At 42.7% G+C, this 13858-nt stretch overlaps 1 protein-coding gene across 1 annotated transcript; it reads left to right on the plus strand.

Moving 5' to 3' along the window:
• The first annotated feature begins 2090 nt into the window (after positions 1 to 2090).
• On the plus strand, positions 2091 to 12920 carry LOC124514255 (neuroblastoma breakpoint family member 6-like protein). Its single transcript, XM_047082287.1, has 7 exons — positions 2091 to 2268; positions 4191 to 4290; positions 5930 to 6165; positions 9780 to 9831; positions 10782 to 10945; positions 12494 to 12601; positions 12910 to 12920. Exons 1-7 carry the CDS (start codon positions 2091 to 2093, stop codon positions 12918 to 12920), a joined length of 849 nt encoding a protein of 282 aa, XP_046938243.1.
• The last annotated feature ends 938 nt before the right edge of the window (positions 12921 to 13858 follow it).

Below are 13858 nucleotides of genomic sequence, written 5' to 3' on the forward strand. Positions count from 1 at the left end.
AGATACTCCAGAGAAGTTTCTCTAGTGTCAGGCTCACAAAACCAGGAAGAAAATGATCTGTAGGAAATAAGGAGGTGTCAAAGGATCACTTTCTTTCTTACCTGTGTGGCTCTTTAAAACCTTAGCCTCAGGGCGCCTAGGTGGCTCAGTAGGTTGAGCATAGGACTTTGGCTCAGGTCATGATCTCTCAGTCTGTGAGTTCGAGCCCCGTGTCGGGCTCTGTGCTGACAGCTCAGAGCCTGGAGTCTGTTTTGGATTTTGTGTCTCCCTCTCTCTCTGACCCTTCCCCGTTCATGTTCTCTCTCTGTCTCAAAAATAAATAAATGTTAATAAATAAATATAAATAAAACCTTAGCCTCTGTGTCACTAAATCTCATTGTACAGGAATGATGTGGACCACCAGTAACCACCATTGACCTATCACCTTGATTTTTACCATGCTCTGAGAATACAACCGCAAGTCAACAGATATGGGTCAACACAAACTATCAGTCAGTGTTCTACAAAAACGGCTCTGGACATGAAGAATAACATCAGTTTATAAGTCAGCCCAAGGTGGCCACAACATGCATTCAAAGACATATACAAAAACTCTTTCAGTGACTTTGACAAGTGGGAAAGATACCCTGTGGAGCTAGAATGAAATTCATAAGTGACAATCCCAAAATATGTATATAGAGTGGTTCCTGGGTGGCTCAGTTGTCTGACTCTTGGTTTCGGCTCAGGTCATGATCTTATGGTTTGTGAGTTCAACCCCTCAAGGGGCTCTGTGCTGACAGCACGGTGACTGCTTGGGATTCTGTCTCCCTATTTTTCTGCCCCTCCCCTGCTTGCTCCCTATTTCTCTCTCTTTCAAAAATAAATAAATAATTTTTAAAAACCCAACAAAATAGGTATATAAAGATTATGACACAAAGCAATCCATACATACAGGAAGAGGGTGGAGCTAGGAAGAAGGATGTCAAACTTGACTTCAAGTTTAATGCAAAGCCAATAAGCTTCCTCAGTGAGGGAAAAGAAGCAAACATAAGCCTGTGGCAAGAAGAAAATTGAGATACAGGATAGAAATCCTTATAATTATTCACACATTGAGTTATACTCAGAAATTTTTCCTATAATATTAAACCGGTATGGAATAAAACTAGAGAAGCAAAAAGAACACCAAGACTATCTAAAAGTTTTAAATTTTTCATGAAGGAAAAGTGAAGTGACTTCAGGACAGTCCTTAAGATAATGAAAGATTTTGGGAAAATATTGATTCCTTCATATTTTCTGTGCACTTACAAGAATAAACAATGAAAAATATCCTTAAATTTTAGAAAGAGCTAAGTCTGTGGTATCAGTACATGGCCACACAAATACTGAAAATGGCTGCTGGGGGATGGGGTGGTCCCCACTGGTGGTGACCTTCAGAACAGACCAGGTGATCTTATATATCAGTATGGCCTTAGCAATTGGAAGACTGGGGCTCCTAAGATTCCATGACACTCCCTACTTTCCAGTTCTGTTATTGTGACTCCAGACAGTTGCCCGGCAGGCTGGATGCTTCCTCTGGCACTCTTATCAGAGCCTAAGCTGCGCATGGTAGCCTTGGCTCTGAGCTCTACTATCTTATGCCTTATTTTTGTGGTTGAGAATTCTTAGAGTTGTGGAATGCTGACAGAGTTTAGCCCCAAAGTAAGTATGAATTACATCTGCATACTTTAGCGTGTTTAAGTCCATTTTTTCCCCTTAATGAAACTTTGAGGTATAATTTACATACTATAAAACTCACCTATTAGAGTTGTACAGTACAATGATTTCTAAGAAAATTTTTAAAGTTTATTTATTTTGAGAAGAAGGGGCAGAGAGAGAAGGAGAGAGAGAATCTCAAGCAGGCTCTGCACTGCAGGGCTTGAACTCAACAAACTGTGAGATCATGACCAGAGCTAAAACTAAGAGTTGGATGTTTAACCAACTGAGCCACCCAGGTCCGCATGTAGTAATTTACCAGCAGTGCAACTGTCACCATAACCTATTCACTTGTTTATGATTATTTGTTTGGGCTTCTGCTTCCTAGGTTCTGGCTCTACTTCTGCCACAGCTGCAGCATGGCAGAATCTCTCACCACTTTCTCTGATCCGAGGACAGAAATGAGCATCCTGGAAACCAACCAGTACTTGCGCTCCCAGCTGGCAAAAACCAAACAGAGCTTCCGAGACCTCACAGAGAAATTCCTCACATCCAAGGCTACTGCTTACTCCCTGGCCAATCAGCTGCAGAAATACAGTAAGCCCAGTGTGGTCACAGTCACCAGAGTGACTGCCCATCTTCCCTCTGAGAAACTAAACACTCCCCAAACTTTATTCTTCTCTCTCCATCAAAATAAATCTCATCCTGACTATACTCCTGGAAAAGTAGAAGTGGATATGTTACTCTCAATTTGCAGAAGATGGAAATACTGAGGCACAAAGGAATGAAGTTTATAGTGAGAGGGTAGGAAGGCATAGAGGCTAAACTGTGGGTTCAGGCATTAAACTGTCTTTTCTCTCTCAGGAACATGTATCAGACTCTATAAACATATAGTAACACTGTTGGCTTAAATATCTCAGGATTCAGTTCCAACTTTTTCTAAGTACCCGTTTGCAAAGCACTGTGCTAGCCATACTAGCGTAATAGTGTAATAGCATACCCTCCCTGTCTTATGGGAGCTTAAAGCTGTTTCCCACTCAACCAGATACCTGGAGATGAGAGCATCAATAGCAAACACCGAGGGAAGTCCTGATGCCTGGAGCCAGATTCTTTTCCCACATAAGTTCCAGGAAGCCGCCCCTTACACTCTGTGAGATTGAACGTATTTCCAGGAAAATCAGAGACTCTTTAACACCTTTTTGATCTCTCCCTTGAATATGAACTTTGAAGACAACAAGCTGGTCCAGGATCTGGGCTTTGAGATGCAGGGCCAAAATGAGAATGAGGCTAAGTGGGTGAGGCCTCCAGTCCAGCAGACCAGGTCTGTATAGGAGCTGGCCCTTCCCTCTCCATGCTCAGCTTTCACATTTGGAAATCCTTGGACAGTCTCACACGTGTTTGTCATGGGGTTGGGGGGGTAGCAGTGGGAAGCTGTAGTGACTGAAGGAAACATGATGGAAGTGAGGACACATGAGAGACAGGAACAGTAGAGGAGGATGCTTGCTGACATTGAAGTTGAGTTTGCTTTCAAATTCCTACAATTTTTCAGTAAATCAGTAGAGGATGAAATTTGCTTATCCAACTTACATGGAGAAAAAAATTTAAAAAATGCCTACTTATTAAAGAAGAAAAAGATGAGCTTTGGGGTGTGGAAGAATAAAGGGCTTTTTTTCTACATCACTTATTATAAAATCACAATTGTAGGACAAATATTTTGGAGCTAGTAAAGAGATCTTGCCCTAGATCTTAGTGTAAAGATAATACAGTACAGTGATTATGAGCATGTACCCTGGGGCCAGACTTCTGGGTCCAAATCCAAGTTATCCTTTTTGTGCCTCAGTTTTCTCACCTGTGATGGTAATAAGAATATTTGCCTTTGCAGTTAGTTGTGATGATTACATGATAATTCTCAAAAACCTAGGACAGTGCAATGGCAAGCACCGGGTATTCTCTCCCTCTAACCTAACACAACACCTGTTTGCATTTGAACATACGTCTTTCAGATTTTTTCCCCTCCATATACATTTTACACCCTTGTATCCAGATAAACTTTTAAATTTTTGAACTATTGAGGGAATTATTGAAACTCTCAACGTGGGAGAACCATCAGTCCGACAATCTTCGGAGACATCCTAAACACAGGAAATCACTACTTCATGCTTTATGGTTTATTTCAGGTTAATGGTTTATTTCCGAGGCTACCAAGCTTGGTAAAATGGCCCAAGATTTGGAGTCAGACCTCAGGGGATGTGAATTCCTCAGGGATTGTCTCATTCCAGTTGAATCCAGTTGAGCAAGTTACCTGCCCATGAGCTTCTCTTTCCCCATATCTAAGATGGGGAGCAATCATATGCCATGTAGCCTGGGAGATTGAGGAATGAAATGTGGAAATCCCAGCAGAGAGCCTGGTAATGGGGTTACATTTGTCCTTGGGGTGGACCCTGCCTCCTCGTGTGAAGGCAGTGACCAGAGCAGCGTGTCCAGCTTTCCACTGAGGCAGGTGTGTCTGTTTTTTTCAGAGAGTGAAGAGCACAAAGCCCTCATTGAATCTGTGCTAGAGGAGGGAGCGCGGTTTGAGGGAGAGCTGGCAGAGAAGAGGAGCCCAGCTGCAAGGCTGGGGTAAGGAGGTGCCTGTGAGGGAGGGTGTGAATTACGGTCTTAAGTGGACCTTGCGGGCTGCTAGTATAGAGAGCGCATGTGCAAGGAGAAGGGCAGGAGAGTACCTGGCAGGCACAGAACCAGACAAAGACAACCAGCGGGGTTGTGAGAATGGGTGGGCGAACAGTCTGGTCTCTGGGGTTCTCTCTTAAATAGCATAAGAATAAAATGGAGACAGATGCCTGGGATGGAATACTAGCAATGTGGCTTCCAGCTGGGTGGCCTTGTGCAAATTCACTCAGCTTTCTTGCATTTCAGTTACCTCAGCTACCTCACCTGCAAAATAAAAATACCAACGGTATCTACCTCAGAGGGTTATGAAGATGAGACACATGATTACAGGTTAAAACCATCTCCTATGCGTATGAAGCTCTCAACAAATATTTTCTGTAATCATTATAGTTGCTTTTATTTTTTACAGGAGTGGTAGTTGTCATTAATGGACTAACATTTTCTACCATGAGAGAGATTTTCCCAAGTTTTCCAAAGTGCCTTTTTCATGATAAAAATGTTTCTCCTTCTCAACTTTGATTTTTTTTCTAAGTACCATACTATGTGGAGTACTAACTGGTAGGGCTGTTGGGCAGATAGATAATCAAGCAGTCTGGGAAAATGGATTATTAATGTGCTGAGGACTAGCCTTGTCCATCCTCAGATTGTTTCAAATATAGGGGAGATTGTGGGATTCCAGATGTCTTTTAACCCTTTGTTGAAAGGGAATCTGAGAAGCTCAAATGTATAAAACTTCCTAAAGCAGAGATACTTGATTGAAGAAGGCATAGGTCTGGAGCCTCTGTTGCTCCCTAGTCTATGCCTTCACCAACTCTGACACTTTTTAAGAGCTCTATGGAATAGAATTTGAAAGACAATCTGTAGAATATAATTTAGTAGACAGCAGGGAGGAGATTCAGGCATCAGATGAGGTAGACCTAAATATCTCGTCCAGCTTTAGGATTATGTGGTTCTAAGTATTAACCGAATGCCTACTTGTGTGTGTACACTCTGTTGGGTACTGTAAGTTGGGTACTACATGGCACTGTCTCTAGCCTCGCAGAGCTCACACTTTTAGATTGGAATCTGTGCATAATATTTGTATATTAGAAAATGGTGAAAACCCACTTAGAGTGATGTAATTGTTACTCAGAACTTTATTTACTCTTAAGTGCCTCCTTACTGATTATTACTCCTTTTCACGTCACTCAAAAGAATGTTATCCTTCTTGACCTTTACATTGATTTTCCTTTTCATCCTTTGAATTAACACCACACGTACCCATCCAACACTTCCGTATCTGGTTTGTGCGTGTGTGCGTGCAACTTTCTGTATAATGCTAGGTAGTATATATTCCATGGAAATGGATGTGGGCTGAATTGAGGAACTAAAGGGGCATCTTTTCAAAGCAAAGCTAATAAAACAACAAACAAACCCAATGCTGTTTCCTCATTCCCTCTGCCACAGGCAGGCCAAGTCACATGACTTGTATAAGAATTCAAGTTGGGGAATTCCTTAGGGGCATTCTAAGAGATGTCTCTGTTGAAACTCCCACAACCTATCGTTCACTACATGCACTGTTATATTTTACTTTTCTTTCCTACCTTAGGAAACATGATACCCTAATTCAGGCTCATGCCCGAGAACTGACCCACTTACGACAGAAGATACGAGAAGGGAAAGGTGTCTGTTATCTTTTCATTCAGCATACGAAGAGCATAGTGAAGTCTTTTGAGGGCCTCCTCAGGAGTGCTGACATTCCCTACTACCAGGGACAGAGATTCTGTGAGCAGCTGGCCCAAGGAAGCCAGCTGGCAGAGAGCCTTGCCAGCAAACTCATCACTGGTAAGTTGGCTTACGGGTTCTGGAGACCCTTAGCTCCTCCCAAGGTCCTAGCCTCACATAAGTCTCCATGCTTCCACATGACTCTAAGAGTGACATTTTAGCCAGTTGTCCAGCTGTTTTGTGCCCTTCTCAGCCTATTGATAGTGATGCTATTAGGTAGAACTACCTAGGGGCACTCACCTGGGCCCAAGGTGAGCCCCCACAGACATTTCTTTCTTTTAAGGATAATTGATTTACACTGAATTGGCCCACTGTAGTGTCAGTTCTGTGAGCTTTGAGAAATCCATACAGTGCTGTAAGCACTGCCACGATCAAGATGTAGAGCAGTCCCATCACCACTCACAGTTCCTTTGTGCCTCTGTGTAGTCAGCCATTGTGCCCAACCCCAGTTACTGGCAATCACTGGATCTGTTTTCTGTCCCTACAGATTTTCCATCTCCAGAATGTATCAGTAGTTGGTTTCCTTTTTTACTGTTAAGTACTGTGCCGTTATACAGACGTACCACTTTTATTTATCCATTCATCCACTGAAGAACATTTGGATTATTTCCAGTCTGGGGCTATTATGAATAATAGCTCTAAAGATTCACCTGCAGGTTTTGGTGTGAAAATATGTGGGGTTTTTTAAATGTTTGTTTCTTTATTTTGAGAGAGAATGAGTGGGGGAGAGGGGCAGAGGGAGAGGTAGGGACAGAGAGAGAGAGAGAGAATCCCAAGCACTGAGTGTGGAGCCTCACTTGGGGCTCGATTCCACGACTGTGAGATCATAACCTGAGCAGAAACCAAGAGTTGGACGCTTAACCAACTGAGCCACCCAGGAGCCCCTGAAAATATGTTTTCACTCACTTCACTTGGGTAAATAGGAGTAGGATTGCTGGGTCATGTGGTAAATGCACGTTTAACCTAGAAGAAACTGCTACACTGGTTTCCAATGTGGCTATACCATTTCAGATCCCATTGGCAATGTGTAAAAGTTACAGCTGTTCCCCAGTATTAACTTTTGATATTTTCAGGTTGTTGTTCTTTTGCTTTTTGTCTTTTTAGCAATTGTAATAAGTGTGGGGAGGGCATAGCATTGTGATTTAAAACAGATTTTTCTTTTAATGTTTATTCATTTTTCTTAAGAGATAGCACAAGTGGGAGTGGGGCAGAGAGAGAGGGAGACACAGAATCTGAAGCAGGCTCTAGGCTCTGAGTTGTCAGCACAGAGCCTGATGCGGGGCTCGAACTCATGAACCGTGAGATCATGATCTGAGCCAAAGTCAGATACTTAACGGACCGAGCCACCCAGGCACCCATGCATTGTGGTTTTAATATGCATTTCCCTGATGACTAATAATTTTGAGGTTCTTTTCATATGCCTGTTGACTCTCCTTGTATCTTTGGTGAACCAAGTGTTCATATTTTGTCATTTAAAATTGATTTGTTTGTTTTATTATTATCAAGTCTTGAGGGTTCTTTGCATTTCTGGATACAAGTACTTTATGAGATGTTTAACTTGCAAATATTTTCTCCCAGTTTGTGGCTTATCTTTTCATTCTCCTAACGTATCTTTCAGAAAGCAGAATTTCTTAATTTTATGAAGTACAACTTATGGATCATGCTTTTGAAGTTATATCTAAGAACACTCTACCTAAAAATAAGGTTCTTTGCTTTTCCATATAAATTTTACAATCAGCTTGCCATTATCTGTAAACAACAACAAACTCCTTCTGGGATTTTGAGTCACATTGCTTTCAATCTATGAAAAGTTTGAGAAGAATTGATATTCTTATTAATATTGAGTTTTCTAATGATCATAGTACCTTATCAGGTTGAGGAAGTTCCATTTCTGTTTTTGTTTCTTTTATTCATATTTGAATGAACAAACGAATCTTTTGTTTTTTATTTTATGATAGTAACTGCTGACAACAGAGGAAAAAAATTATGTCTCTTAATGCAAACATGAGTAGGCATGGTCCAGCCAAGAAATGTTTCCAACTTATTTGAGGAAGTTCCTTTTTATTCCTTATTTTCTGAGTAGATGTTTAATTCTGTCAAATGATTTTTATTCATTAGTGAAATGATAATGTTTTTATTATGTTGAGTACTTTTATAGGGTCCTCTGGATGTTTTGAATATTGTATTGTAAGACCCTGGGTCCTGTTAAAATCTTCTGGAATTGTTTTTTTAGCAGGCAATCAACCCCATTAGGTTCAGACCAAATTCTGCCTCACCTTCTACAGGTAGTATCCAATGTCAAATCAGTGTTCATTGCCTTTGATATGCTGTTTCGGTCAGTCTAGCAAATACATTCCTTAGGTTTCTTCTGGACTAGTTGCTGGTTTGTGTGGTAATTCAGTTTTCTCATCCTTTGCCATGATTCCTTGGGTCTATTCCACACATATTCTGGGGATGAGCCCTGGGACTTTTATCAGCTCATAGACAGTTTTCCAGACTCTCTTCTCTCTGGTATTTCTTCCATACTTTCCAGTTTCCCAGGGTCCCTTTTCCCAGTTCCTCTGTTCAGAAAGAGTGAGTTCTCTCAGAGATTTCTCTTCTCACACTGTTTTGCTTTTCTTTCTTTCTTTTCTTTCTTTTTTTTTTTTTTAAGTTTATTTATTCTGAGAGAGAGTGCACAAGGGCCGGGGAGGGGCAGAGAGAGAGAGAAAGAGAGAGAGAGAATCCCAAGCAGGCTCTGCACTGTCAGCATGGAGCCTGACTCTGGGGGACAGGGGTAGGGAGGGTGGGAGGGTGGTCTGGAACCCACAAACCATGAGATCATGCCCTGAGCCAAAGTCAAGAGTCAGAGAGATGCTTTAACTGAGCCACCCAGGTGCCCCCTCACTGTATTGCAGTTCTGAATGACTGGGGCTACTTTAAGAGCAAGGAGGCAAGAAAATTGAGAAATAGAAAATAAAAGGGGGCACTTTTCACACTTTTCAGGCAAGAGATCCCGTTTTCCTAGTTCTTTTGATCAGAGAGCTAGATTCTCTTTTGTGATTTAAGGTTTAGGCAGTTCTGCAACTGGGCTGGTCTCCAAGCCGGGTCAGGAAAGAAGAAAAAGAAAAAAAGAGAAGTTTCTCTTCATGTTCTCCACTCACTGACATGCACAGGTGCCTTTGTCCAGTCATTGGGTTGGAAGGGTTAGGTGGTTTCTCCAGAAGTTTTTGCTCCTTAGAGACTGCAGTGAGTTCTTTATGAAAGCCTAATAGGACACACAACCGCAGTTTAGCCATCTGCTATGGGGCAAAAATGAAGGTTACAACTGGAGAAGTCCAGAAGGCAACTGAACAAGTATTCCAAGCACTGGTGAACAGCAGACATTTTAAACTTTTTGCCTTGACTTGGTAGCAGATGCCATGGTGATTATTCACCACACCAGGATACAGTCCTCAGCCTTCTCTGCCAGAGCATTCTACAAAATCCCCTTACAAAGGCTTACTGTCCAGTTTGCTCAAGAAAGCCTGCCAGGCTACTTCTCTGAAGATACAGTCCTAAGCCTTCTCTGCCAGAGCATTCTAAACAAACATGTAAAGTATTACATCCCTGATCATATAGGCCCTAATATTTGTAATGTGTGAAATGGGATCTGCTCAATTTCTGACTAGCTGTTTCTGTTTTTTGGTTCTCAGAAAATCACAATGATAAGAAGGATGAAGATAGACAGGAGCCACTGGCACCCAGGTAACTGAAGGACAAAAGGGCTGATAATGGAATGGTGAAGTATAGGGAAGATTCCAGAAGCAAGTGACCAAGAGGCCAAAGTCCCAGATCTGGGGGAAAAAAACCGAACCCACTAATTGTACCTATTTCATTCATTAATCATATAGTGATGTGTCCTTTTATTTTTTTTAATTTATTTTTAATGTTTATTTATTTTTGAGAGAGAGAGAGAGAGAGAGTGCAAGCAGGGGAGGGGCAGAGAGAGAGGGAGACACAGAATCCAAAGCAGGCTCCAGACTCTGAGCTGTCAGCACAGAGCCAGACATGAGGCTCGGGCTGACACACCGTGAGATCATGACCTGAGCTGAAATCAGACGCTTAACCAACTGAGCCACTCAGGTGCCCCAATGATGTGCCCTTTTAAACAATGTTGTCTGTTCATGGTAAGTTCTTGTATTGGTTACCATTTCTTAGTAATTCATCAAGTTTAGTTAGCTAAAGTCAGTCTGACATAAAGATAAACTAGCCAGAGATCCCTGGTGTCTGTGTTCTAAAAATGTGTATGGTAAAAAAAAAAAAAAAAAAAAAAAAATCAAAGTGAGACATTGTCTCAGGAGCCAGCATTCAGTGGACAACTTCCTACGATAGATAGTAAACAAAATTTGTCCGCAGGATTTTAAAACCAATATTCTAGGTCTCTGTGTGTCACAAGTGCCTTTTAGAATAGTTGAGTCTACTTCCTCATCCACATGTTATGAGGTCAGTACACTGAGCACCTGCTGCCCCCTTCTATCCCAGTTCTAGGTTCATGAACCCATCAAAGTGGATTGCTATGCTTTCTCTCTCATCCAGATGGCCTCTTTGCTTTCTGGTGTGGCTTCCAGGAGCTTCAGACGGGACCAGCTGCGAAGCTGTGGTTCCAGGTTGCCGCAGTTTAATCTCCTGTCTTACCTCCCTGCCATCCTCCCCAGGCTCAGCAGGGGGCTCCAGGAGGAAGAAGTGAATGAAGCCCTGGAAGCCTCACTAGATGAACAGTATTTGACTCATTCCAGTCGCCATGACTCTCACCAGCTTCCCCGCAGCAGTTCCTTCCTGCTTGACATGCAGGAAGCCAGCTCTGCTGTGGAAGTCACCAGTGAGTACTTCCATTATAAAGAGAATAAAGGAACACAAGACTGGAGAATAAAGCTCCAATAGTTTCTACATGCTTACCACCTTGGTTTAGGCTGAGTGAGACCATCTAGTAGGCAGGCCCTAAAGATTAACCTTGAAAAAGCTATCAGGCTGGACGTGCAGCTCGGACCAAGTTTCAAATACAGGTCCTTGGTGGGTCAGGTAATTTGTTGCATTGTTCGTGGTCCACACCTCATCTCAGTCACTCTGTCCCCCACTGGCATCTGCAAGCTAATGGAGTCTAGGCAAGCCAGATTGGAGAATGGAGAGATGATGGTGGACTGTGTGCCACTATTTCAGCATGTGCACAGAATCTAACAGACCTCCTCTAAGACGAAGCAACTTACCTTTCTGGGAATGTTCTTGCTGATTATAGTTCCTGAAGAGTGTCCCTTAAGCTTTTCTAGCTGAGAAATACTGGCAGTGCTGCCCATATTTTTGGAGGTGCGGTTATCATGATTGCAGTCCCCATCTCCCCTCAGATGGCTTGCTTCCTCATAAGGTTCCATCTTAGTACCAGAGCGTCAAGTGGTTTCCCTAAAGACAAGGCTCAGCTCTTGGCAACCCTTGGGTAAGTGACCAGGGTTCCCGTCCTATGTGTAGCACCATTTTTAAATAATGTCTGTGGGTTTAGTCTCAGTACTGTAATCTAATCTAAAACCAACAGCCAGCCTATCTACTGAAGAAAAGGCTGGGTCTAGCAGCCATGCCACAAGCATGCCCCTTTCCTAAAAAAGCCCCACCTAGCCAGTGTAGCTCCTCCAGGCATGTAAGAGCCCCTCGGGATAGCGGCCTCATGGGTGTGTGTAGATTAAAGCCTCAACCTTCATTTCCTCCCCCCCCCCTTTTTTTTTTGACTATTTGACTTTCCTTTGGGGATAAAAGTTTGGATTATTAGAGAACTATATGTCTTATGTCTTCTTGTAGGCATGAGAAAGAGACTATATTAATTCACTCACTGTTAACTGAGTTTTTTAATAGTGATATAAGCCATGTCAGGCTTTGTCTTTTTGCCAGTGGTGGGTGTCTTTTCTTACTCAGGCAATCCCCTTACAAAGGCTTCCTCATTCCCATTTCACTTTGAGATGTAGTGGGAGGTTGTCCTCTATAAATGACGTTCAGACACAAATCATGTGGGAGAGATATTTAGTAGAGACATTCCTTAGTACCCAAAAGTCTTATATAAGAGGGGCCACACCTTTCCCAGTACTAGATAAGCCCTACTCTGAAGGTTGATTCCATATTTTACCACCTTATATCAACCTCCTTTATACTTCCCATATCCTTGTATGGGAGGTGGCCCTGTGAAGTTTGCTTAGCACTGGGTCATACTTTGTTTGAAGGCCTGCAGGCTCCTACAGGAGGTTCCCAGGTATTTCCTGATGAAAGCGGAAGTTGGCAGAAGAATGGTGCAAGGCAGGGATCTTGCTGAGAGGCCCTTGGCCACCCCATTAGTGATAAGGATTCTCCATCTTCTACCTCATTCCCTGTCCTGGTGGAATGGCTGCAGAAGATGAGATCCAGAACCTGTACCAGCACCTGAGGGAAATTCTTTTCATCAATGCCTGCCTTCAAGAAAAGCTGGAACATCATCTCAGCATTTCTGACCAAGGAAACGGTAGGGGAGGCCCAAGTCTGTCTGCTTCTGGCAATATGTATCTTTCTAAGGACTTGTAATGTGTTGTAGGGCTTCACAGGTTTCAAGAACTTGACATGCTTTATACTTCACTTATTCTTACAAATGGCCCAACTAGGGAGAATAGGGCAGGTATTAACATTCCTACTTTTTAGATGAGTAAATAGGCTCAGATAGAGGTTTGCCCCAAGACTGAGCTGTCCCTCCATCTTAAGAGTTATCTGACCTCCAAAAGCCTTCTTGTGACTCCTAAGCTGTACACTTTCTGCTGCTCTTCTCCTCTTATGCAGTCATTCAGTAGAACCCAGGTTGCTGAGCACCTCATTCAGCAGAGTGAGGGTCTCTGCTGCTGTCATCCTTACCCCCCTCCCTAATGTCTTGGTTACTCTTCATTGTTCTCAAGGTTGTTCTTCTCCACACATCTTCCTCTTACATTGCACTCACGCAGAGGCCATCATTTCCCAGTCTCAGGCTGGGCCAGAACAGTGACTGGGCCTCTTTCCATATCAAAGGAGCAACTATTTAATGAGAAAAGTCTCCTTCATAATTTCAGCCGTTGGGTGTGATAATACAAATGAATGAGCTGGCATTTGTTCAGGGCCTGGTGAAAATTAAGCATCTGCCCCATAATGCTGAAGTTCCAACCTTTGAGTCCCCAGAGGTTTCTCCTGGGCTGAGACAGAAGGGGAAAAGGAATTGCAGAAAGCATTATCTTAAGCAAATGTGTGGAACTTGCCTAAACTGCTAATTATTTCCTGCAATAGGATATACTTCTGACTTCTACAGGGAGAGCTTGGACTCCCTTGCCCAGCTGTACAATGAAAACAGAGATATCAGGAAAGAAAGTCTGAGCCTTCTGGCTCACCTGAATCGTATTTCCAGAGGTAAGTGGTCAAAAACCACAAGAGGAGGTCACTCTCAGAGCTTTCTTTTCTCGTGCCTTACCCAGCTATAGAAACAAAAGATGATGGGGAGGCCACAGCTACCCAAAGCCTCTTGACTCATAATTCTCATAGTTTTTCTCAATATAGTGAGGGCTACCTCCTAGGTGCTCCCTCTACAGGTCCCCAGACTCTAGGCTCCAGGAATGAATAGCTCTGGGAAATTCACCTTTCAGGTACAAACCACACCTCACTAATGCAAGGCTTAGAAGAAAAGAACAGTCCTCAGAGGTGAGAAGACATAAGAGAATACTTATTTTGATTGAGTAAAATTTGCCAAAATTAGATAAACTCTGTC

This window comes from Lynx rufus, unplaced genomic scaffold, assembly GCF_022079265.1.
Source record: "Lynx rufus isolate CCGP_SWC_20201006 ecotype Redwood Valley unplaced genomic scaffold, mLynRuf1.p SCAF_2, whole genome shotgun sequence".
Classification (NCBI taxonomy): domain Eukaryota; kingdom Metazoa; phylum Chordata; class Mammalia; order Carnivora; family Felidae; genus Lynx; species Lynx rufus.

Excerpts from the sequence above, each read along its gene's own strand:
- LOC124514255 (XM_047082287.1), top strand. The coding sequence starts at position 2,091 with ATGGCAGAATCTCTCACCACTTTCTCTGATCCGAGGACAGAAATGAGC. Across the intron at positions 2,269-4,190 it reads CAATCAGCTGCAGAAATACA|AGAGTGAAGAGCACAAAGCC; the intron begins GTAAGCCCAGTG and ends TGTTTTTTTCAG. Across the intron at positions 10,946-12,493 it reads CTCTGCTGTGGAAGTCACCA|AAGATGAGATCCAGAACCTG; the intron begins GTGAGTACTTCC and ends GAATGGCTGCAG.